Here is a 23,457-nt window from a genome sequence, read left to right on the forward strand (position 1 = left end):
TTCTAGTTTATTCCCTGAGCTGGTTTTATTTGTGCTACTCATGGCTTGTTGTAGTCTCACTGACAGATTTTATATTTACAAGTTAGGTTTGTAAGGGGAGTCCAGGACCTCCAGACGCACTGCCCAGGCGTGGGCACTTTGGTGCTGCTCATGCAGCAAAAACAACACGGGAGGCAGCAGTCACGAGTGACTGGTCTCTGCAGCCACAGCAGGCGCTGTGATTCTCCAGTCATTTAACTTCATCCCTGGAAGTGCACTCCGTTGTCTTTCAAGAGAGAGATGTGGCAACAACAGATCTGTAAAAGTAGGGGCACTTTTCTGGTGTAGGAAGAAATGCAATTATCCCATCTGGGACTGTGCTAAAATACATGGCCTAGAACTGGAGTAAGTAAAGAGCTAGTGGCAGAACAAGGTCAGGTGGTACCCAGTGCAGAAAATTTATTGTCACCCCCCCATTGATTTTTTTTGCCTGTAACAATGGTTTGACTTTATTTCACTTGGGGGGGGGGGACGAGGAGCCTGCCAGCCACCATACAGCTGAGGGCAAACCATTTCAGCAGCGGGAAGCCGTTGACTGTCACACAGCATTTTGTCGCCCTCCTCGGAGGTGACACCCACCTTGTGATGCCTCTGTAAAGAGCTAATCATTGTAGGAAGGCCCATCTGCCTCCCAGAGGCTGCATGGGGGAAAAGATCCCCCTGGTTGTTGTAGGTACTGTGGCTGGCTGTAGTTTAAGGTTCTAGGCCTCAACTCTATATGAATAGTTGTTTAGTAAGAAGCAATGTGTCCTCTTACTGGGATCCCAAGAACACTTCTGACTCTATTACAACAGTGGTAACAATTACTGTATGTAGGCTTTTATAAGGGGATGCTGGTAAGATCTTTATTGGTAACTGATGAACTAGATTTTGTTGAGCCATATTTGTATCCGGCTATTTAGAAATGCAGGTGATAGTACTTAAAATGACATCAGTTGCTTATTTTCAACACAAAAGCAGTGCAATAAGATTATTATCAATAAGATATCGTAAGATCTTCAGGCAGACACAGGGTTAAGTATTAGGAGCAGTTTCTTAAACTATATGGATTACAGAGGCTGAGATGAAATAGGGGACACATTTTACAAATATGTTTGTTCAGTAAAATAAGCCTTTTCACTTTTGGTTCCTTCCTGAACCCAATTACCTGCTGCTTCAACATGATTTTGTTTGTTAAAAAAATTGCCCGTGACAGTGTTGTCATTTGACGTGTTAGATTTGACTACTGATTTTTAACTCCTTCGTCCCCAAAGAAACAAACAAAAGTGCTAAAGTGAGAGCTGCCCACAATTAGGGTAGTTAAGCCAGTGTGCAAAAGGTCTGTTTCTGTGAAACATCTTGGGCTTCCCAAAGGTCCCTCTTAGAGCCCAAAGTGTTTACTTCCAAACACTTTGCTCAGCCCTAAAAAAAATTAGATCAAGTTATTGGATTTAAAAGGGTCAATTTAAAGAATATTCTCAAACCTTGCATCTTTCAGCATACTTGAAAGTAACAACTCTTCCAAGAGACACAATTTCAAGTTCACAAAAGAAAAGGAAAATATTTCTGAGTGAGTTTAATTATCCTCCTCCTCTTAGAGCCAAAAAACATAAGAAGTTAAGTGCATCTTTGCTTCAGAGCAAATTGCATCTGCTAGACTTGTGTGTTCCCTAATGGTATCAGAGCAGGAGTAGAGGAACAATTTAACCCTTTCCCTGCTCTTCTCCTGAGAAAATTCCTCTTCTGAAGCTGGTATTTGGTTTGGGGAAAATTCCTCATTGGCAGCATTACCCTCGGCATTGCTGACAGGCCTTGCCAGCGTAGTGACACACAGCATGTAAAGATAAACGGAGAGGATAGGATGTGAATGAAAAATGAACACAAAGAGGGGGAAATTAAGCAATGTTGTGTTTTTTATTTGAATGTATGTTTGAGGAGGGGGTGGGAATTTCTCTGTTTGTTGAAAGCAATGTGATAACGAGGTTTCTTCTCAAATTGGATAATGATCAGGTTAAGCCCTGTCATTTTACAGGAAAGCAATGAAGCATTATGTTCTTTGGTACTTTTAATCGAAGGGATCCTGTAAGTGCTTTACAGGCATAAGTGCAGCAATCAAAGCTTGTGCAGCATGAGTTGGTCACAGTTTGATCAATGCACTATTGATTTAAAGGCATCCTGCTGTAAAATCCCCTCTGCTATGAGGATCAGGCTTTCACTATAGCGTCTCCTTAATCACAAAATGAAATGTAGCTGAGGTAACTGCTGTTACGTGGCCAGGGGGCGGGGAAAGAGGAGCCTTACTTGTGTTAACTCGTACCTGTGTTCAGATTTTTCATTCATCCTTTTATCCTCTTTTCCTGGGGGGGGGGTATTTATTCTCATTTCTATCCCAGTTCATTTCAAAGTGGTTGACAAACTTGCAATAAAGAGAAAGTACCTATATAATAAAATACTATATATAGTTAAATATACATGAGTTAAAATTACCTTACACTTGCTTAACCACAGCTGTTGTAAGCCAGTCTAGCTAAGAAGGCCTTACAGGCAGCATTACAAGCAGAGGAGAGTCCTCTCTTTAGAGGGCTGTCCTGTCCTAAGTCCATTTTAAAGATGAACCATAAGAAGAAAGACCAGAGGCCTTGAAGTTTTTCACTTGTTCATAAACAATCTGGAGTTAGGGGTGAGTGAGGTGACCAAGTTTGTTGATGGTCCTACATGGTTCAGGGTCATTTCAAACCCAATGAATTGGTGGACAAAATGGCAAATGCAAATCAGTGTAAAGTTATGCATGCCAGGGCAACAAGACTTAAATTCACATATATTCTTAAGGGGTTTGAACTGGTGGAGACTGACCTGGGGTGAGACCTTGAGATTGTAGTAGTTAGTTTGATGAAGATGTCACCCCAGTGTGCAGCAGCTTGTGGAAAAAAGGCAAATTCAGTGCTAGGGAATATTAGAAAACGATTTTCTGGAGTACAGTGGTAACTCTGATTACAAACTTAATTCATTCCGGAGGTCCGTTCTTAACCTGAAACCATTCTTAACCTGAGGTACCACTTTAGCTGATGGGGCCTCCCGCTACTGCTGGCGCGCAATTTCTGTCCTCATCCTGAGGTAAAGTTCTTAACCCGAGGTACTACTTCTGGGTTAGTGGGGTCTGTAACCTGAAGTGTTTGTAACCCAAGGTATCACTGTATTAGCATTGAATTATGCACATTTTCTTGGGCAATATAAAATGTTGAAATAATTATCTTGAAATAATTATCAGGAGAGTGTCTTAAGACTCTTGGCAATGTGTGTTAACATTCTGTCATCTTCTTTGTTTCCACAGCTTCCCATTGTTGAAAAAATAAGAATGATAGCACAGAAAATCTATGGAGCAGAGGATATAGAGCTGTCTCCTACAGCACAATCTCAGATAAATCGTTACACTCAGCAGGTAAAAACAATAAAGGTGTATGCTGTGGGGTATATTGTAGGGGTCACTCCCCACTGTTTTATAAATTGCGTATATATTTTTGGATGATGAATGAGAATTATCCAATTTATAGTGAGGGCTTCTAATGTTCTGAGTATGAGAGGTCCAGTTCATACAGTTCACTAGCATGAAAAGCATGTGTGATGCAGCATGTGCATACACATTCACTGGGCCACAAAAAAGTATGCATGGGCCCAAGTTCTTTTTGTACTCCATTAATTTTTACTAGTCATAGAATTTAGCTATATTCATTGAAGAATGTTATTTTGGCACAGGATCTTGGAAGGAGTGTTGTTCCTTTATTACAGTGTACATACAAACTTGGCAGTAATTTGTCCTTTCCATTTGTCATTTGTCAGGGATTTGGAAATCTCCCAATTTGTATGGCAAAAACTCACCTGTCCCTCTCTCACATGCCTGAGAAGAAAGGTGTCCCCACTGGCTTCATCCTGCCGATTAGTGATGTGAGAGCCAGTATTGGAGCTGGTTTCATTTATCCACTGGTGGGAACGGTGAGTAGGGTCCACTTCATTCTCAATCTCTGTCTTAGCTGTTATGTGCTATGAAGATCTTCCTGGGAGCTCTGTGATATAAAGGAGTATAGAAATTCATAAAATATAAATAACAATATGACACCACCTACCAGAAAGTGCCTTAGCCTGCAAGTTACACCAGTACATTGTAATCTCAACGTATATGGACTAGGATCTAAAGAAGTGTAAAATTTGTTTCACATACCCAAATGGGCTTTTTGACTTCAAATAGCAGTTACCAGATGCTGCTTTTGAAACTGCGGGGAGAGCAATTTCTGATGATGATGATAATGATAATGATAATGATAATGATAATAATAATAATAATTTATTCCCGACCCATCTTGCTGGATTTCCCCAGCCACTCTGGGTGGCTTCCAGCAAAATATTAAAATACAATAATTCATCAAAGCTTCCCTAAACATGGCTGCCTTCAGCTGTCTTCTAAAAAGTCATATAGTTGTTTATTTCTTTGGCATCTAATGGGAGGGCGTTCCACAGGGCGTATAATAATAATTTAGCGTATTTCCCGAGGATCAGTTGTAAAGGGAAGAATTCAGCTGGGCCAGCTCACAAGTCTTCCTTGTGGGATCCTGTCCATTTCTTTTAGCTTGAGAAAACTGCTCATGTAAGCTTTTCGTCCTTTACAAAACATATTTAGCATATATGTTCCCCTTTTTAAGTTTCAGACTGATCTTGTTGCTCTCGTCGATTGATTGATTTTTTATACATTTTAATGATACTGTTCCTTGGCACTGATTATTTCTAATTGGAAGACCTCTTATGTAGCTGTGCTAGAAATGGAACCCAGGCACCAAGTAAAAAGAGAGTGCTCTGGCGGTGTTATCTCATTATCCCAGAGTACAAGCTGGCTTCCTCACATTAGCAACACATTGGGGAGTGACTGAGAGTATCTGACTTATTGTTCTGCATTACCAGTGAAAGGGAGCAAGGAAGGAAGTGATTCCTGACTAGATGTGTTTTTGGAGTTCAGGAAATTCTGTCATGAGGACTCTCTGGCCTTGGGGGTGTGCTTTCGATGTACACGATCAGGAAACATTCCTTTCACCACAAGCACAGTAAATTGTTAACATTTCCGCAGAGGGAGGTAATCCATAATGTGACTTCAGCCCTTTTGTGCGCTCTTGGGAAATGTGTTCATGTTTCGTGGAATGTTATGAGCAAGTTGAAATGCTGAATTACTACTAAGCCTCACTGAAGTCACAGGGATATGAGCTGGCCAAGTCTAGCCCCTTCCATGCCCACACAATGCACTTTTGGCTGTCAGACCTGCTTTTATAAGCTAGATGTGAGGAGGAATTAATGATATTCTGGTTGGCTGCACATGCATATTCCTGTAATGCATAAATTTAAAGCAAGCTATAATCTTGGAACTTCCTTTATAATAAACTGTCCTTTAAAATAAGCAGTACTTGCTTTACTTCTTCCTGCAATGGGAATTCCGTGTGCAATGGGGAAGTCTTTTTATGAAAAAAATGTACCAGGCTTTATCAGAGGAAGTAGGCAGTAAAACGGGGGCGAGGGGGCGCTTTAATTAACACTGGCATGACTTTTGACCCTGATGGAGGCACTACCATATACTCACAGGTGGACTGTTGAGATCATGGCCTGGCTATAGAGAGAACAGGCAGGAAGCCTTGTTGAGTGTGTTTAGGAAACTGGTGAGGTCATTGGTGAGTTATGTTTGGGTGGAGAATCACTGGATTCTCTAGTGCATGCAAACAGAGTCATCTCCGCCCAAAAGTTATTGCAGCTTTGTATATTCCCACATTTTCTGTTAATCTGCTTTTGTTATGGTGGTGTATTCCATACAGTACTTAAGTATGCAACTTTGGCTTACTCTTGTGACAGCACTCATTAAAAGACAATGCAGGGCTGCATTCTGTATAGGGGCAAGATAAACATTTCACTGTACCAGCTTTTGAAGTCACTCTTATCAAGCCAATTTTACATCTCTAGTTGGGAGAAACCCAGGACAGATTTTGGGTGTGGAGAGAGAGGGGGAAAGTTCCATTGTGCAAGCCAGAGTGTTTGTGCTAACAGGACAGCTTTGTTGCGTACAACCCAAATATTTTATCAATAGGGAACCAATAAAATGCATTGCATTAAATTCTTAGTGCAATGAAATGTAGCTGCCTAAACTGTACACTGATGTTCCAGCACTTTAATGCTATTCTGGTTTTATAGTGAAGGTACACAAAGCCATAAACTTGTGGGAGCTAAGTAAGTCTGGTCAGTGCTTGGATATCTGCCTTTGGTTACCTAATGGAAGAAAGGCAAACTATCAATGTAATTAAAAATTAAAAAATAACTAAATATTAGGAGACTGTTCATTGTACCCTATTTAGTCATGTTTTACTGACAGAAAGGGGGAAGGAATTTTTTTTTTTAAAAAAAGGTATTTCAGCTATCTATTTTCTCTTCAAATGTTATCCATTAATGTTTACTGATGCATCAGTTTAGAATAGATTGTTTATTAGCCAAAGTATTAACTATATTTCTTAAAACAGGAGAGCAAATCTGAGTATCTGCTGGTTAAAATGTTTCCTTGTAATAATCTAAGGAGCGGAAAAGATTGCACCTTTTTGTTGCAAGTTTACTTAAGGGTTTCTCTGTTAAAGATCTTTCTTTTCAAAGCATGCCACCAAACATCTATATAGTGCAGAATGCAAGGAGGGCCAAGAGGTGACAAAGTCCCTTGCTTACCAGCCATGCAGTTTAAGTGCACGCTCCACTGCCTACACTTTATTGCAAAAGACTGGCTTGGTAGTACACTGTGGATTGAATTCAACATAGCGCTAAGGTGATTGTTCAGTCAGGCAAGCATAATCCAACTGTTCTTGGGGTTCTCCTGACCCTCCACAGCAGATTTGGGAAGTGGGGGGGGGAAGGGGGAAGTCCTGCTGTGCTAGGGGGGACTGTTGCGCTGGCTTCTACTAGTGCAATGATTACGTAGTTGAATATAGCCCTATGTTTTCACTATCGCTTTCTCAGTGTGCAATCTGATCAGATATCTCCACTTGCTTCCATGCTGCTTGCCCCAAAGTTGGTAACTGAGAACACATTGCTATCATGCGTGTATGTGTCATTATTTTCCTCTTGAAAACTCATCAGCTGAAAAACATGCTCTGAATGACAAGATGTTCATTTGTGCACTTGATAGAATTGTAAAAATTGAGGGGGAATTCTATAATTGGAGAAGTTGTATAGTTAGTTGTGTTTGGATGTGTGAAAACTTTCTCATAATAACCTTAAGCACTATGGTAAAGTAGGCTTTATTTCAGTATAATTGCATTATAAAGGTCATTTGCACTGAGTCCAATAGGAAAACAGTATTCTCATTTCCTGCTTTACATTCCAGACTACTTTCAGTTGATTCTGACAATTGGTTCTAATTATATAATGTGTTAGGGTAGCATACATGTTTATTATTTAATCGCCATGTGTACTGTACTATTCAGTGCAATATTTTTGCATATGTTGGGCTTTATTATACTGTATTGTTGTAGTAGATGGGAAAAAGTCCCACAGCTAGCTAGCAGCACTTTATAATATAATAACAATGCTTCCCACCCCGTAGCTGTTTTGGCAGCTGGTGGTAGTTTAATTTTGATAAGTTTGACATAAAGAATGGAATGTGTTCATTTTTGGAGGCCAGAAATATCAGAGGGAAAGTTTAAGGGGAAATGAGACAATGACACACTCCAACTTTGGGCACTGAAGTTTTGTTCATTCTCTCCTCCAGAACATTTTAAAATTCTTATTTACTGATATGCAATGTACAATGTCTGTGGCAGCATGGGCTGCTCTTTTACTTGCAGTGCTCTTTTACTTGCCCTTTTAGAAAACCTGGCACCTTCATTATATACCTTTAGGCACTGGGCAAAAACTTCTCCTTTATAACCAGGCCTTTGGCCTTGAACTATCTGTGGCCTTTTAGAAGTGGGTGGGATGATGCTTTTAATGTACCTTTCTTGGTTTTCATGTATCTATGTGGGATTTGGGGGTGGTGGTGGCATTGTTTGCTTGTACGTTGCTTTGGGTTGCCTTGAGCAAGAAAAATCAACTAACAAATGTAGTAGTAGTAGTAGTAATAGTAATAATCCATCCTAATAGACCAGCCTCCACTGGTGTATATACTATTTTGCTATATACTATTTTGCCAGTTACCAATCCTGGCTGAATCATTTCCAAAGCTTCTCATACCCATGAGGTCTGGCTGCTTTATTCTACTGATCATATCTTATTACTTGTTCTCCATTCTCTTACAGCCAGGAAAACTGTCAGCTCACATTCCTTATCTAATCCATTGCTAGAAAGTTTTGGCATGCCTTTGTACTGATGTGAAGGCTTTCCTTTCCTCAGGAGAGTCCCTCTTCTTGCTTTTTTCATTACTAGACAGCCATCTTTGCTCTTATCCAGTTCATTCAGAAAGGAATGCAAGGAGGGAGTATTACAAAGTGGAAAGGGGCTAATTTCCGAGTTTCATGGAACTATCTGAAAAATAAATGCCTGTAGGAAGAAAATAAAAGGTTAACCCTGGTTTATCATTTCCCACTTTAATATATAAAAGTGATTCTAATTCTGTTGTGCGGTAAGGTACTAGAACTTGTAGACTGTGGAGCTCCTGCTTCCATGTGGAGGTGCTTTCTGCTTGCACGCCATTGTGCTAGTTGTCTGTCACTATGACTGGACCAGGGCACAAATATACTTGCTTAACTGTTGAACACTTTTCTGTCTTAAGTACCCTAAGCACAACTGCTTTCAGTAGATTAGGGCTTCATCTTTTAGTTTTTTGACTGCTTCTTAAAGAGTGTCAGCAGTTGGGAAAAGTAACCCAGCAGAATGAAGGAAAAAGTATTCTGCTGTGCCTCAAATTTTTTATGAATTCCAGATAAGTTTACAATCATTATGAGATCTCTTCACTTTGTCAGAGTTCACTGATCATCTGGAAACTCTGCTTTCTTACAGTTTGAAGGCAACTTTTTAGAGGAAAGAAACTGATGACAGAAATGAGGCAACACATAGTCTGATGTATTTTCAAACATGTTGAGGTGATCTCAGCACACATCTTGGGTAGCTGTTTGAATGAGAATCGGGAAGATCATTTGGTGGCTTTGAAAATCTGATTGAACTAATGCCATCTTTTGGCTCTGAAACTTGTCCTATTCATCATTTGAACACAAGCGTGATCAAAGCACAAAGCTCTACTTCAAATCATTTTATATGTAACCATGATCTTCACTTTCATCACAACCAAACCAATTTAGTTCAATAGCAGTTCTTTTGGGGGGAAGTGGAGGGACCCATCTGTTTTAAATATTGATAACTAGATCAGGCATTGAGGGTCAGCATAGTCTATCATCTGCTTACTCCCATAGCTTGGCTCACCAAGTTTAATCTTATGACCATGTTATGACATGCACAGATTACACAACCTCAAAACAATGGGGAGTTTCAGTTTGGTGAAAGGGTGAAACCATTTCTAAATATGTTGGAAGTTGTCAGCACCGCTAAGCTTACTCCTTTCCTTTGGATTCCAGACAGGGAATGGAAAGAAGGGAATTGAAGGACAGCAACTTCCTACATTTACCAAACCTACTGTTCACTATTGTTTATCCTATTAGCCACTCCAAGACTACCCATGGCAACAACACTGGTGGCAAATTTGCCACAAGGATAGTGACACGTCTAGATAGGCAGGTTTGAAGCCGCTGCTGCTGTTGATCACTGATCAATCTGTTGTCTTGTGCATTCAGTCTCAACTCATCTCCAGCTGCTACCTGACAGGTCAGCTCTGCTTCATGTGCAGCGAATGTGTATTTTTGCCAGCTTGCTGCTGTTTCTACTCACTGCCACAATCCTTTTCTCCTTGCTGCAGCCAGACTTACATTTGACCATCCAGCAATGGTTTTTGTAAGACTTTTCACTTCGTTACCCAGAGGGAAAGCGTGAGCAAACAATGCACCACGGAGCAGCCACAGAAGGCTGGCAAAAATCACTGCTGGGTGGTTGAATGACAAGTCAATTGAGTCTGTTTGAAGGAAGGAGACTGGGGTGGTGGCAGCTGTTAATACTCTGCTTTGACTAGTCCATCCTCCCCCTCTAGGCAGTAAGAAGGGACGGGGGTGTCACATTTTAAGGTTCGCAGAGTGTGTCTTGCTTGAGTGCCCTAGCTTTTCAGGGTTAATTATGACAGTGTATTTGTTGTTTGTCATTTTCCATTTTAATCCCTTAATCTCCAACAAATGACCACTTAATATATATGTGTGTCAGAATGAAAGTTCCAAAGGCTGACACAATCCAGATGACATCCCAATATGGGGTCCGTAAGAATTGTAATGAAGCTGTAGCTGTACTTTACAGTTCTTTCAATGGTGTTTTTTAAAACAAAAAACCCCGCTTACAGTGATCTTGGGGGGAGTCTGAAGAGAAGATGTATTTGCAAATGTACTAGAACCAAGGGAGAATGAGTGAGTTGTGCTTATCTTTGCACTGGACATAGGAAGATGGGCTTCCGAGAGACTCACACTAAAGTACCAGTCATTGCATGCCATTAAATTCAGTGAGTTTCCGTTATTAATACCAGTCTCTTATTCAGCTGATCACATTATTACAGGTATCTGACCCAGTTTGTAAAATGTTTTGGGTATGTATCAATCAATCAATCAATCAATCAATCAATCAATCATGTTTTGGGTATCTATCAATCAATCAATCAATCAATCAGATCATTTTATCTATGCTGTGCCTACAGATGTTGGCGTAGAGGCAAACCAGATTACGTTTCCTTCCTTTTTTAAGAGCATAAAGCCAAGAAGGAAGGGAGAGTCTCTTTAAACACTGATGTTGGTGAGAGGTAATCAACTGAAAGGATGGATCTGACCTCAAAAGCAATTTCACCTGGCCCTTTATGATGCTAACATATTTTAATTAATCAATGCTAAAAAGAATTCCCAGTGTTTCACTTGTACAGAAAAGGGAAAGAGCTTTAAGTTGGTGGTAGACCACCGACTTTGCACACAGGTGCCAGAGTCAGTCCACAGCATCTCCAGGTGAGGCAGGGAATATCCTGTCTGATACCCTGAAGAGCTGCTGCCATCAGCGTAGACAATACTAAGTTGGATGGATCCGTGGTTGGACTCAGTATAAGACAGCTTCCTTATATTTCAGTCATACTTTCTTTCCCTACCCTTCAGGGCCTATGCATCGAACCAAATGTTCCTCCACTGCCCGCTTTGCAATTACCATGTGCCTGGGATCCATAAAGAATGTTTTCTGTTGAAGCATACATTAAACACCCACACAGCTTCCTCACCTTACTGAACAGTAAGTTGGAAACTTAGGTGGCAGGCTAACAGATCCAGGGTGAGAGGCTGGGAGAAGAATAGGTCCCCAGCTGGGAGATGGGAGGGTCTAACTCTCTGCATGCAGATAAATGGCAGGATAAATATGCTATAAATATAGTATATGCCTTATAGGTATTTCCCCCCCCCCCTTTCTCTCCTTTCTGTTTTCTCTTGTTTTTTATTTTTTGGCTTTTTAATATTGTTGATCTGTAAACTAGTTTGTTTCTTACGGATTTTATGTCGAAAAATTTCAATTAAAAATATTCATAAAAAAAGAAACTTAATGGTGGGGCCATTGGAATTTGGTGCTTGGAATTTGGAAGCATTTGTTTATCAGGAATATCTCCTTAGAGAAATGAAAGGAAGGTGCTGTAAGTGCATTAGAAATATTTTTTTAAACCCATGCTCTAAAGTTATCCAGAATGCAGGAATGCACCTCCTGAAAGGCAAAACAAAGCACAACAGATCAAAGGTGAATTTTAGTTGTGAAAGACTTGAGTCATGAGATACTTGAAGGAGATATAATTGAATGTTTATAACATTTATGTACTAGATCACATTCAGATTTGTCAGTTGATTTCCATTTCCGTGAAATGTCAGATGGTGTTTTTGTGCTCAGTTCTGGTCATGACACTTAAAAAAAAAAAAAGACTAAAGTGGCTTTGGAAGAGAGCAAGGAAAAGGAGGAGGCAATTGGAATGCAAGGCATGCATGAAGATTATGACAACAGGTATGTTTAGGCTAGAAGAAAGAACGTTAAAAGTGAACAACAACCAGAAAACATAAAATTCCATATTAGAAGTACCTAAAGTATTATCTCATTTGGTTCCTTGGTTTGCTCTAAAACCTCTTAATGATGCATTTGTTTGTGTTTGGCCTTTGCAAGATGACTGTTGCAGAATGTTAATTCTCTACCGTAATATCATTTTCCTGGCTTGGTAGCCAAATGACCTCCTAACATATTTTAGACTTCCTGCTTAAGCTGTAATTCAGTTTACTTCTCTATCTTTAGCAAGTTACTCCTCATGATTTGCTTTTCTGCTTTTTACTGTAGTCAGCAAAGAAAAACAATCAATGTGTCACATGGCACTGCTTAAGATGTAATCCTTCAGATATAAACAGAATAGAAAAGTAACTCCAGGTAATCTATCTCAGTAACTCAAGTAAGTAGCTAGGTTACGTTATACACTGTATAAAATTGATGCCACTACTGCTGCTACTACTAATGATAATAATAAATAGGAGAACAAAAAATACATATTTAGAAAGGACATGTGTGTGTGTCTTTTAAAAAGTTCAAGATATTATTAAATACAGTGTTATTAAAGGAGAAAGAAATGGACAGCTGTACAAATAAATTACATTTTACTAGTTGGCCATTTTAGTCCCTAAATGTTGATTAATCATTTAAATCTGATAAATACCATAAATATGTTTTTTGAAATGCAGCAGGTGCTGCTACAGTAGACTGCCTTGCCGTACACTTTCAGGTATCCAGAGATTGACCTGAGCAATTAATGATCAAGTTGCAGTCTCACATTTTACAAGCTCCCATTGATGCCTTACAGTATCCTCCCTCAAACATACCAATGCGGGATGTGATTTGGAGTGGTTCACAGTGTCAGGGGACTCCTAGTCTTGACTCTGAGATAAGAATAGATATACCATTGATCTGGTACCTGACAGCAGCACCTAGATTCCATGTATGAAATCTAACTTTTGCCATCAAAATTAGTCCTTCTTGATTTGATAGCATTCACTGATTGTCTAGTTTGACAATGTCACTAACTTACGTTTGAATATCTAAATGTTCAGTTCACTAGTACTAGCTGATACTGTTTTACAATGTGGTTGCCACACCCTATAGTTTTTTGGTTCAGTCTAGTCTGTAAGTCACCAGTATATTCAGTGTTATGAAAGCAGGTTAGAAGGGACCACAGGGATTATCTATTCCAACCCCCTGCAATTCAGGAATCTTTCACCCACAACCCTGAAATTAAGTCTCATGCTCAACCAACTGAACTATCCCTCAGGTCACAATGTCACATTAGGATCCTTTTATTCCAACAGGCTTCATGTGTGTGAAGTATTCCAGTAGTACCTTTGGATAAACCCCATTCATTTCTCTCCCATATACACACTGATGTTGGCTGCCCATGCAGTGCAGCCACAAGCAACAATAAGTTGTTTTTACAGCTCAGTTTTCTGTTTTATAAAATCAATATACAGTGGTACCTTGGGTTACATACGCTTCAGGGTACATATGCTTCAGGTTACAGACTCCGCTAACCCAAAAGTAGTACCTCGGGTTAAGAACTTTGCTTCAGGATGAGAACAGAAATTGTGCTCTGGCGGCGTGGCAGCAGCAGGAGGCCCCATTTGCTAAAGTGGTGCTTCAGGCCAAAAACAGTTTCAGGTTAAGAACGGACCTACAGAACCAGAGGTACTACTGTACCTCCTCTTCTCTGTTTTGTTAATCTGACATCATTATTTTAAAGCATAGTTTTGTTCAACCAAGGTTTGGCATTAGCCTGCCTATAGCCTGAGAAATAAACTTGCAGGAGGCAATTTCAACTTTTATTCCTCTCCATGTTAGCATAGCCACTTTCAGAAGCTGGCTTAATGCTAATAGAGAGAAAGCCATGCCAGTGGATCATTCCATGTGGCCCAGGTTTCCTGGCTCCCTTGGTGGTGTGAGGAGGTGCCCTGCTGCCGCTGTTGCTAAATCACAAAGGTAATGGTGAGAAAGGACTTTAAGTAAGGTCAAAGCAGGAACGCGAGAGAAAATGTGCTTCGTATTTTTTCTACTATACTATTTTCCTCTGATTGAATAAGGTATTCCTTCCATGGGATGCTGCTGTCAAAAGACTAAGTTAGTTAATTTTTATTAGCTTCCATTTAATTGAATTTTGAGAGAGAGCTCTGATTACAAATGCAGTACAGGAAAAACAGAAGAGGAATGCATTACACAGCTATCCAAACAGATATATTAGTTCCAATCTTTCCCCTCCATTGTGCAGGAAATTATAGCTATCTGTTTGGCAAAGGGAGATAAATATACTTATTGGAGCATTAATGTTGACTCAAGGGGGTATGTGAACCGCCCCCCACAAAAGGATGAATATGGATATAGACTTTAGGTTACATGGGTACAAGTTAACCTTTTGTCTTTCAGGAACATGGTAAAAAAGCAAAATAAAAACACACACAGACATTTCCCCTTACTTTTTAGGAGAAAAAATCTGCGTGTTATAGAGCGAAATTTACGGTACTTTTACTGTCATAATTTATAAACCAATATACAGTCAATGTTACATTTAGAACTATGGAGTTCTAAATAAGGAGCTTTTCATGGGGAGCTTTCATTAATTTGGAAGGCTCCCCATTTTAGAAGTCGCAAGTTGGAATGTGACCCAAACCGTGGTGGTGTGAAGCTGATGATTCACCCCTTGAATGTTAAGTCCTTATGACTCACCCCTTGAATGTTAAGTAAACACAATTTCAAAAATATGAATACCAATTTCAAATGGCAGAGAGAAAAGGAGATTGGAGGCAGGAAAATGGCACTCCTCTTGAATCTACCGTTTAAAACAACAGCTTCATACTGTTGTGTTCTGATAGATCTGAATATGAACTGAATGTTCTATTTTTATGCTTTGAGTCTCCAGCGAGAATTACCCGGCTTTTATTATTGTTTCATCTGCATATTAGGCTTAGGAATCCAGAGCAACATGTTTGTCTCAAGCAACCCTGTGAGGAATGCTCAGCTTGGGATACACTATCATGTTCTGCTGGAACTTGGTGCTCACCAGAGAAATGATACAGATTCCCAGAGTCTCTTCCTGTAAAACCAGGCCCTATCAGGACTCTAGCTACTCCTAATGGACTCTTCTGGTTGAGCTTTGTAAGGTGGTGTTTCAGCTGAGAACCAAAGTTATCCGAAGAGTGCCAAGGCTTCCCTTCCAGTGGTTCCACCCTCTTGGGTGAGCTGGGTGCAATCTTTTAAGTACAGTGGTGCCTCGCAAGACGAAATTAATTCGTTCCGCAAGTTTTTTCGTCTTGCGAGTTTTTCGTCTTGCGAAGCACGGTTTCCCATAGGAATGCATTAAAAATCAATTAATGCGTTCCTATGGAAACCGCCTTCAGACCAGGTCCGGGACAGTCTGTCCCCCGACCTCTTCTGAAGGCTGGGGGGGGGACAAGGGCTTTTCTTCCCACCCCCAGCATTTTAAAAAACCCCGGGACAGCATTTTAAAATGCTGGCGGGCGGCAGCGAAGGTTTCGCTGCCGCCCGCCAGCATTTAAAAATCGCCCTGGGACAGCGGAGGACTTCTCCGCTGTCCCGGGGCGATTTAAAAGCCCCCAGGAAGGCAAGCAGGGGGGACAAAGATTTTTGCCCCCCGCCAGCCTTCAGAAGAGGTCCTGGACCTCTTCTGAAGGCTGGCGGGGGGCGAAAGTCTTTGCTCCCCTCCGCCTGCCTTCAAAAGCCGTCCGCTCTTAAAAGCCCCCGGGAAGGCAGGCAGGGGGGACAAAGACTTTTGTCCAGGACCTCTTCTGAAGGCTGGCGGGGGGCAAAAGTCTTTGCTCCCCCGTGCCTGCCTTCCCGGGAGAGCGGACAGCTTTTGAAGGCAGGTGGAGGGGAGCAAAGACTTTCCGCTCTCCCGGGAAGGCAGGCACGGGGGAGCAAAGACTTTTGCACCCCGCCCGCCTTCAGAAGAGGTCCTGGACCTCTTCTGAAGGCGGGCGGGGGGCAAAGGTCTTTGCTCCCCCATGCCTGCCTTCCCGGGAGAGCGGAAAGTCTTTGCTCCCCCCCCCCTTCAAAAGCCGTCCGGGACAGAGGAGAAACGCGCTGCATTTCTCCGCTCTCCCGGGAAGGCAGGCGGGGGGGAGCAAAGACTTTTGCCCCCCGCCCGCCTTCAGAAGAGGTCCTGGACCTCTTCTGAAGGCGGGCGGGGTGCAAAAGTCTTTGCTCCCCCGTGCCTGCCTTCCCGGGAGAGCGGAAAGTCTTTGCTCCCCCCGCCTGCCTTCAAAAGCCGTCCAGGATAGCGGGAAGCGCTTCCCTGCTATCCCGGACTGCTTTTAAAATGCTGGCAGTGGGGAGCAAAGCCTTTCGGCCCCCGCCGGCCTTCCTGGACCTCTTCTGAAGGCTGGAGGGGGGGGAAGGCTTTGCTCCCCACCGCCAGCATTTAAAAGAGGTCCCCGGAGATTTCCCTATGGGCTTTCTTCTTGCGAAGCAAGCCCATAGGGAAATTCGTCTTGCGAAGTGCCTCAAAAAACGGAAAACCCTTTCGTCTTGCGGGTTTTTCGTCTTGCGAGGCGTTCGTCTTGCGGGGCACCACTGTAGTTCATTTTAGTTGCATGTTCCTGCATGGCAGTGGAACAGGAGAAGCTACGGAGGAGTCATCCCCAGAGTGGAGGATGCTGGAAGAGCTGTGTCCTCAGGCAAGGATGGGGTAGAAAGGGGTTGCTTGTAGGTTCCACCTCCCCACTGAGCAGGGTTTGACTTGTGAGTCATCTGAACCCGAGTCTTCCTTCACTAGGATGTGGATGCAGGGGACATAACATTAACTGGCTCGTGACCTCACAGGGGTAGTAGGGATTTGAATAATGCCACATTCAAACCCAACATTTTAGCCACCACGCCACACTAACTCTGCTCTTAAATTGACTTTTCCGTTCAAGCTGTATTGCAGCATAAGATTTCATGAACTCAGGCCTGCTTCTTCAGATGTGTAAAGTATTATCCTCACTGACTTGATGAGGAGAGGGTTGGGGTATGCAGGGGGTGGGGGATTCTCATACTGACTCTTATTGGCTAGCTGCGGAATAAAATCAATTATATTTGGAACTTTGGAAACTAATAGAGGCTTAAGCTTAAACTTGCTCCTAAGTAACCCCTTCAAGGGCCACATGTTGCAATTCGTAGTCATGTAGCAGGGGACTAATTGTAGTAAGGGCATGGATGATCGCTCTTTTAATGATATCTGTGTTTAAGGTAGCAACCATTTCTGCACAGCTATGTTGTACATTTAAGTACAAAAATATGCAGCAGAAGGTAATGTCAAAATATTATTCTCTCTAATCAAAAGATTGCTCAACATAAGCTATGGCTGGAAATGCTGGCTGGGTTTGAACATGCATGCTTTGCCAGCAATGTACAAGGAGTTACGTTCTAGGAGGGACTGTGAACTTACTTGGATGCCTTCTGTGGGAAAATACTTTAGTTGGTTGATGGCATCACTTTTCCTTAAATATGCTGAAGAATTTCTTAAACTCTTGAGCTGCTTATTATTTGAGACCCTGTCATGATGGAAAGCTTTAATTTACTTGAGGTCACAGAAGAGGGGGAGTAATAGGAGGCAAGCTGAACTCTAGATGATTCCTGGCTGATTTTGCCTCTGGCTAAACAGTGATGTTGTAGAAAGGCTTCTGTGCCAAAAATGCTTCACCAGAAATTAGCTCCTTTTGATTTAAGAAAAATGGATCCATCATCCTTTGGGTTTGTTTGTTTGAAACCTGAATCAGTTTAACATACATATTTTTAAAAAACAATGTATTAAATATGCTTATTTCGTGGTTCAGTAATACTACCAACCCCAGCTGCGGATGTTTGGGCAAGGTCAGCTAATATGGCACCTTCTAGATGCTGTTGGACTACAGCTACCATTAGCACCAGTCAAGATAGGCAGTGGCCAGGAACAGTGGAAACTGTGGTCCAATATCTGGAAGGTACCATGTTGACTACCTGGTAGTTGGAGAATGAATAAACTAGTATATGCCAAGATGTAGCTGTAAATGCAAGATGTGTTCTGATAGCTCAGTTGGTAGACTATGAGATTCATAATCTCAGCGCCGTGGGTTCAAGCCCCACGTTGGGTGAAAGATTCCTGCATTGCAGGTGGTTGGACGAGATGATTCTTGTGGTCCCTTCTGTGATTCTAACGTAGCCAGAGAAACGCTGGCTCAGGGGATAGCTTCAGTCACCACAGTATCGAATAGGTAGGGTCAGAGAAAAGCATGTAAGATTGCAGATTATTCATTTGTTACCCACCCTTCACCTGCAACATTAGAACCAACTTAAAAGCCAGGGTCAAGAGGTACATCTTCAGCATTCATGGGACACGGCATAATGAAGTTCCCAGACACACCTCTGTGGGGATGGAGTTCTACAACTTAGGGTCTACAGGGAAGGAAGGGCCTTTCAGATATTTTGGGCTGGAGTTGTTAAGGCTTTAAACACTAATGTGACCACCTTACCAGCTGAGCACTTGTGCTCCTCTGGTGGGAGTGCAGTGGTACCTTGGGTTACATACGCTTCAGGTTAGACCCCGCTAACCCAGAAATAGTACCTTGGGTTAAAAACTTTGCTTCAGGATGAGAACAGAAATCACACAGCGGTGGCACAGCAGCAGCGGGAGGTCCCATTAGCTAAAGTGGTGCTTCAGGTTAAGAACAGTTTCAGGTTAAGAACGGACCTCCGGAATGAATTAAGTACGTAACCAGAGGTACCACTGTATAGCTTATGCCCTACAGGTACATTTAGTGGACTTTTAGAGTTGCAAGCCCAACCTGGTACCAACTGAAATTAGACAAAACGCTACCAATTTGATATTTAGGCAGGTATTGAAGACCTTTTGTTTAAAAAGGCTTTCCCTGGAGTGTGTGTGCCCCAGGGAGGTCACCTCAGTGCTGGTAACACAGTGGTTTCACTTCACCCCCTGAGGCTTACTCCATTGTCTGTCAAGTCAGATGGGTGCCAAAAACTCTTTGGATACCCCTGTAAGAGGATGGGAGTGCTGTTTCTGTTTAACTGACTGGGGAGCAGAATTTCAGGCATTACCGTAACTTGTCTTAGTCACCCAGTAAGTCCACAACTAAGTTGAGATTTCAACAGAGATCTTGGAAGAAGTATGTTCTATACAGTGGCTGGGATTACACAGGCGCTTGTTTCCTCCTTTGGCTGTTCTAGTAAAACAATTTTATTTGGGTGCTTAGCAGAAAACATAGTAAAATAATATTTTATTAGAAAAGCAGTTAAGGGACCAGTGCTAAATATGAACATTTGTATTCAGGAATTGTTACTTCAGGGAACAATTTGTTTGCTTCACATTAACAGGCCTAATAAATGAGTTTTCCTGTCATTAGCATGTTACTAACAGATGTGCAGTGACAGATGAAAAATGTCCCCAACTGTGTTCTAATCCCAGAATTTGGCTCAAAACAGACACTGCTAAATTCTTATACAAACTGCTTAATTTCAAGATGGAGACTCCGATTTCCTACATATAAGCTACTTCTACTTCTTACCCATCCTTCACCATAATGTCCCAGGGCGTGTTATAACAATTTAAAAATATTTTAAAAACATAACAGATTACAATAAAGAGAATAGAGTATATGAAGCACCTCTTAACTTTATTTGGCACATTGTATTTTGTGCTTTTCAAATGTTACTATGCTTGTAAAATTCACTATATTAATGCATAGATGGATTGTGGTGGCTCATGAATCTCACTTGTGTCCAGCCTACTACTTGAGAAACATCATAGTAACTATTTATTTAGATATTTACATCTCTTTGTATGAAATTGATTTTTATAAAGTATCTCTGAACAAATACCTGGATAGGAAGGGTGGGGTTTTGATAGAACCCCTCCCCCCCGTATCCATGATTCATGGCTAATCTCGTTCCTGTGCTGATGGTTTTAGTACCTTCTTACCTTTCGCTAAAAAATGTAGTCAAATCCAAGCAGAACTTCAGAAAAGTGCATTATTAATCTCCCCCCACCCCAACTGCTTAAAATTGTGATTAATGGCTTTCATAAACCCATGTATTTGTTTTGAGGTACTAAATGTATACAGCGAGATTATGTTTTTAAAGAGTTGTTTAGGTATTATCAATTGTTTTGGGAAAAGAATGTTGCCTGAAAGTCTGAAATTATTAGAGTTCTTAAAATCTTGACTCTTTTCCAAGGCAGCCCCATCTTGCCTGCCCCAAGCATCTGTTTTTTCAATCTGAGGTTTTGGGATTTTGGTTTTATATTTTTGTAGGAAAGGGAGCTTTGTGAGGATTGCCTATGACAACCAATTCCATCTTGAATAAAGCTTTAGTATATATGCCCTTTGTTTCTTTGAGCCAAACTATACTACTAAAGCCTAATTAAATTATACCCCTCTCACATAATTTTTCTCCTTTTATTTAAGCATTAACCATTTCCCAGTTGTACTGAGTACAACAAGGAGTGCTGACGTTTATTATGGGAACACGATACCTCAAATCTATTGGGCCATTTTAAGTAACTGATTAAAGTCCCAGGACTATTGGGGGAAAGATGCTTATTTGCAGAGTATGTGTACTGTGCACTTCACTGTGCAGAAGTTGTGGTGCACCTAGTCGTTTGAGAATGTTTCCATTTTTCAAAAGGTAAAATAAAAACCTGCTCTTCTGCTAACTGTGGCTGCAATTTGTTCAATGTAGGTGGGGTTGGCTGAAGCTTCAAAATATCAGGTGGACCTTCTGCGTTCACCAAATTCTTTATTCTTCTCCACAAGTGATTCTGCAACAAAACGTTGCAGTGTGTGGAGATGCCCAGGGTTCCAGCTAGCCATGTCTTCTTCCAGGATACTTCTTTCTATTCCAGTCATCCTCTCTCCCCTCCCTCCCTCCCTTCCTCCCTCCCATTTCTACGTCTGCCTACAAGTCAGACAGCATCCCATGCCCACTGAGCAACTGTAGTCTCATTGAGCTATTCTTCTGACGCCCCTTCCTTCTGTGTTTTCTATTAAAATATTCCCGTACTTTTGCAAAGCTTGGAGTTCTCCCAAGACTGCTGATACCTTCTTTTGTGTGTGAATGGTTTTTCCCCTGCACCCCTGTATGTCACCCCTGTATGTCACCATAATGCCAGGAGCAGTGTTTTCCTTTGCTGGCATGGCTTAATTTTAAACTGCAGGTAAAGGAAGCAAGGTTTGCAACTGCTGGTGGTGACTGGCAGCAACTTCCAACCTGAGACCCTTTGCCTGCACAGTGAGAAATTGAACCATGCTGCTGAAGGAAGCGTTTCCCTGCGGGAGGCTGGCTCTAGGCACCGTTCAACTGACTGGCATTTACAGTCAGCCCTGCTTAGGGAAGACTGGCTGCTCTACAGCGTTCCCGATCTCTATGGGACTGCTGATCAGCGCTAAAAACATGCCTAACTTTGCCAAGGTGCAATCAGCAGAGCACCCTTTAAAGCTCCCAACTATTCCTTTGCAGCCACGTTTTTACCTGTTTTCATTATATGTGTCAACAGGTGTGGGGCAAGTGGCCATGGTTTGTTAGAGAGAGGACTTGGGGGCCAAATAAGGAGCCCTGATACAGGACAATGAATATGTATGAGCAGTGCCTGCAGAAAGCCCTTAACTAAGAACCAAATAAATGGGAGCTCTGCAGTTAAGATTTTTTAAATGATAAATTGCCACTGCTGATTGGAAAGGGGCAACAGTGCTGAGGGAAGGAGGCAATTATTGATCTGTGTAACCCACTTTGCTAAGATGTTGTAAAAGCAAATGTCTTGGCTTTGGCTTTGGCTTTGGTTTAGAGATGATTGTGGCACAAAACCTGCACTTTGAAATGCTTTAGACTTTTCATTTAGACACAAAAATCAGAGGGGAAATTTGACAGAATCTTTTATTCTGGAATAACCTAATAAGAAATAGATTTAACTTCAACTAATAACTAGCAAACAACAAAGTATCACTAGTTTTAACAAAACAATGGCATACTATTAATTTGAGAATTGAACCGTACACATATTAAGCACACTTTTAAGAAAGCATGCTTAAGCTGGCAGCTTCGGTTTTAAGGGAAATTAGCTGCATGGCATCCAAATACAAATTGAAGCACTGCACACATGCTCTAAATGTGTATCTCTGGAGGATCCTAGTGGTGCTCCCACTTTTGCCAAAAAAAGAAATCCTTTATGTTTAGTGAAAGCAGACATTTTATTTTAAGAGATTACGCTTGGCAAGCTGTTCTAAATTGGCAGTGGTTCTCTTTAATTCTGTATTAATCTAGTTTTTAGTAAGGGATTTTGAATTCTGCCAGTGACAGCTTGTGCACTGAGAGAAAGGGTCTTGTTTCCCATCATTATGATCTTAGAATGGAGCTAAAAGACTTTCTTAGCAAATGTATCTTCCCAACCCTATAGGACTGACATAACGGGAATAAAGGGAAGGAAAACTTGCAGGAAAAATTCATGGAAAGGAAAGAGAAGTACTTAACCCCCTTAAGCACACATACACACACAGACATAATTTCCTGCAAATGTCTCCCAGGGGACTTGTTTCCTCCAGCTGGGCTGCCTTCCTGTTTCAGAGCTTATGGGGATGGGATAAAATGGGGAGGGTATTTGCAGGGGAAGCTGGGAAGGGTTAAGCATTCCTCTCATTCAGCATAATTTTAAATGTAGGAACATCTGCAGAATTTGTGTTGAGCCTTCATATAGTTTACTTTTTCTTTTCGCCGACACACAAATTAATCTAAACCATTTTGCACTATCAGGGCCAAAATTAGTTTCAACTAATTATAAAATATTGTATAACATTATTGTTACTTGTGTAATGAGTTAACTTATTATTTATGGAAGGTTATTTCTGTTTACAGAACAATTGTTTGATGTTGAAAATGCTGTTGTGTGCCTATAACCTCTACGTGTGCATTAAATAACATCTAGGTATTGATAACTCATTTTCAAATGTGTCTTGGCTAGAGGAGCCTAATACAGAATGCAGGCCTCTCCGTTAGTACAGCATTTATCTGAATGTCTTCTTTGTTGTTAACTATTTACATTCCTACTTCCTTTGCCATATTCCTCCTGAAGAATGCACCATTTCCTAAAATTCGGCACCACAGGGTTTCACACAGTATAGCTTTTACTTTGCTTTTCCAAAAGTTCTTGTACACATTTGTAAGCAATCTGAGGCATAAGTGAATCTGTTTAAAGTTTCTGAACCTGATTTAGCAAAAGGGATTGGAGTAACAGATGGCTTGATTCTTTTCATTTCAATGCATGTGAAA

General features: G+C 41.3%; 1 protein-coding gene and 1 long non-coding RNA gene across 5 annotated transcripts in view; one reads left to right on the top strand and one right to left on the bottom strand.

Moving 5' to 3' along the window:
• Window positions 1–23,457, top strand: part of MTHFD1L (methylenetetrahydrofolate dehydrogenase (NADP+ dependent) 1 like) — a 99,863-nt gene that overhangs the window by 71,381 nt on the left and 5,025 nt on the right. For both annotated transcript variants that reach the window (XR_014562497.1, XM_083732245.1), the window contains exons 25-26: window positions 3,350–3,457; window positions 3,856–4,008. Coding sequence is in view for 1 of the 2 variants with exons in the window: in XM_083732245.1 (XP_083588371.1) it covers window positions 3,350–3,457; window positions 3,856–4,008 (261 nt within the window). In the remaining variant the exon portion in view is untranslated. The remainder of the gene's footprint in view (window positions 1–3,349; window positions 3,458–3,855; window positions 4,009–23,457) is intronic.
• Window positions 1–23,457, bottom strand: part of LOC310841600 — a 26,942-nt gene continuing 3,485 nt past the window's right edge. The window contains exons 4-8 of one of the 3 annotated variants that reach the window (XR_014562581.1): window positions 8,382–8,562; window positions 3,895–4,079; window positions 2,868–2,935; window positions 2,336–2,455; window positions 1–296 (exon numbers count right to left, since the gene is read on the bottom strand). This is a non-coding gene — a long non-coding RNA (uncharacterized lncRNA). The remainder of the gene's footprint in view (window positions 297–2,335; window positions 2,456–2,867; window positions 2,936–3,894; window positions 4,080–8,381; window positions 8,563–23,457) is intronic. The other 2 variants (XR_014562583.1, XR_014562582.1) reach the window with 2 other exon arrangements.

The sequence above is a fragment of the Podarcis gaigeae genome (assembly GCF_964106915.1).
Source record: "Podarcis gaigeae genome assembly, chromosome: 3".
NCBI classification, from domain to species: Eukaryota; Metazoa; Chordata; class Lepidosauria; order Squamata; family Lacertidae; genus Podarcis; species Podarcis gaigeae.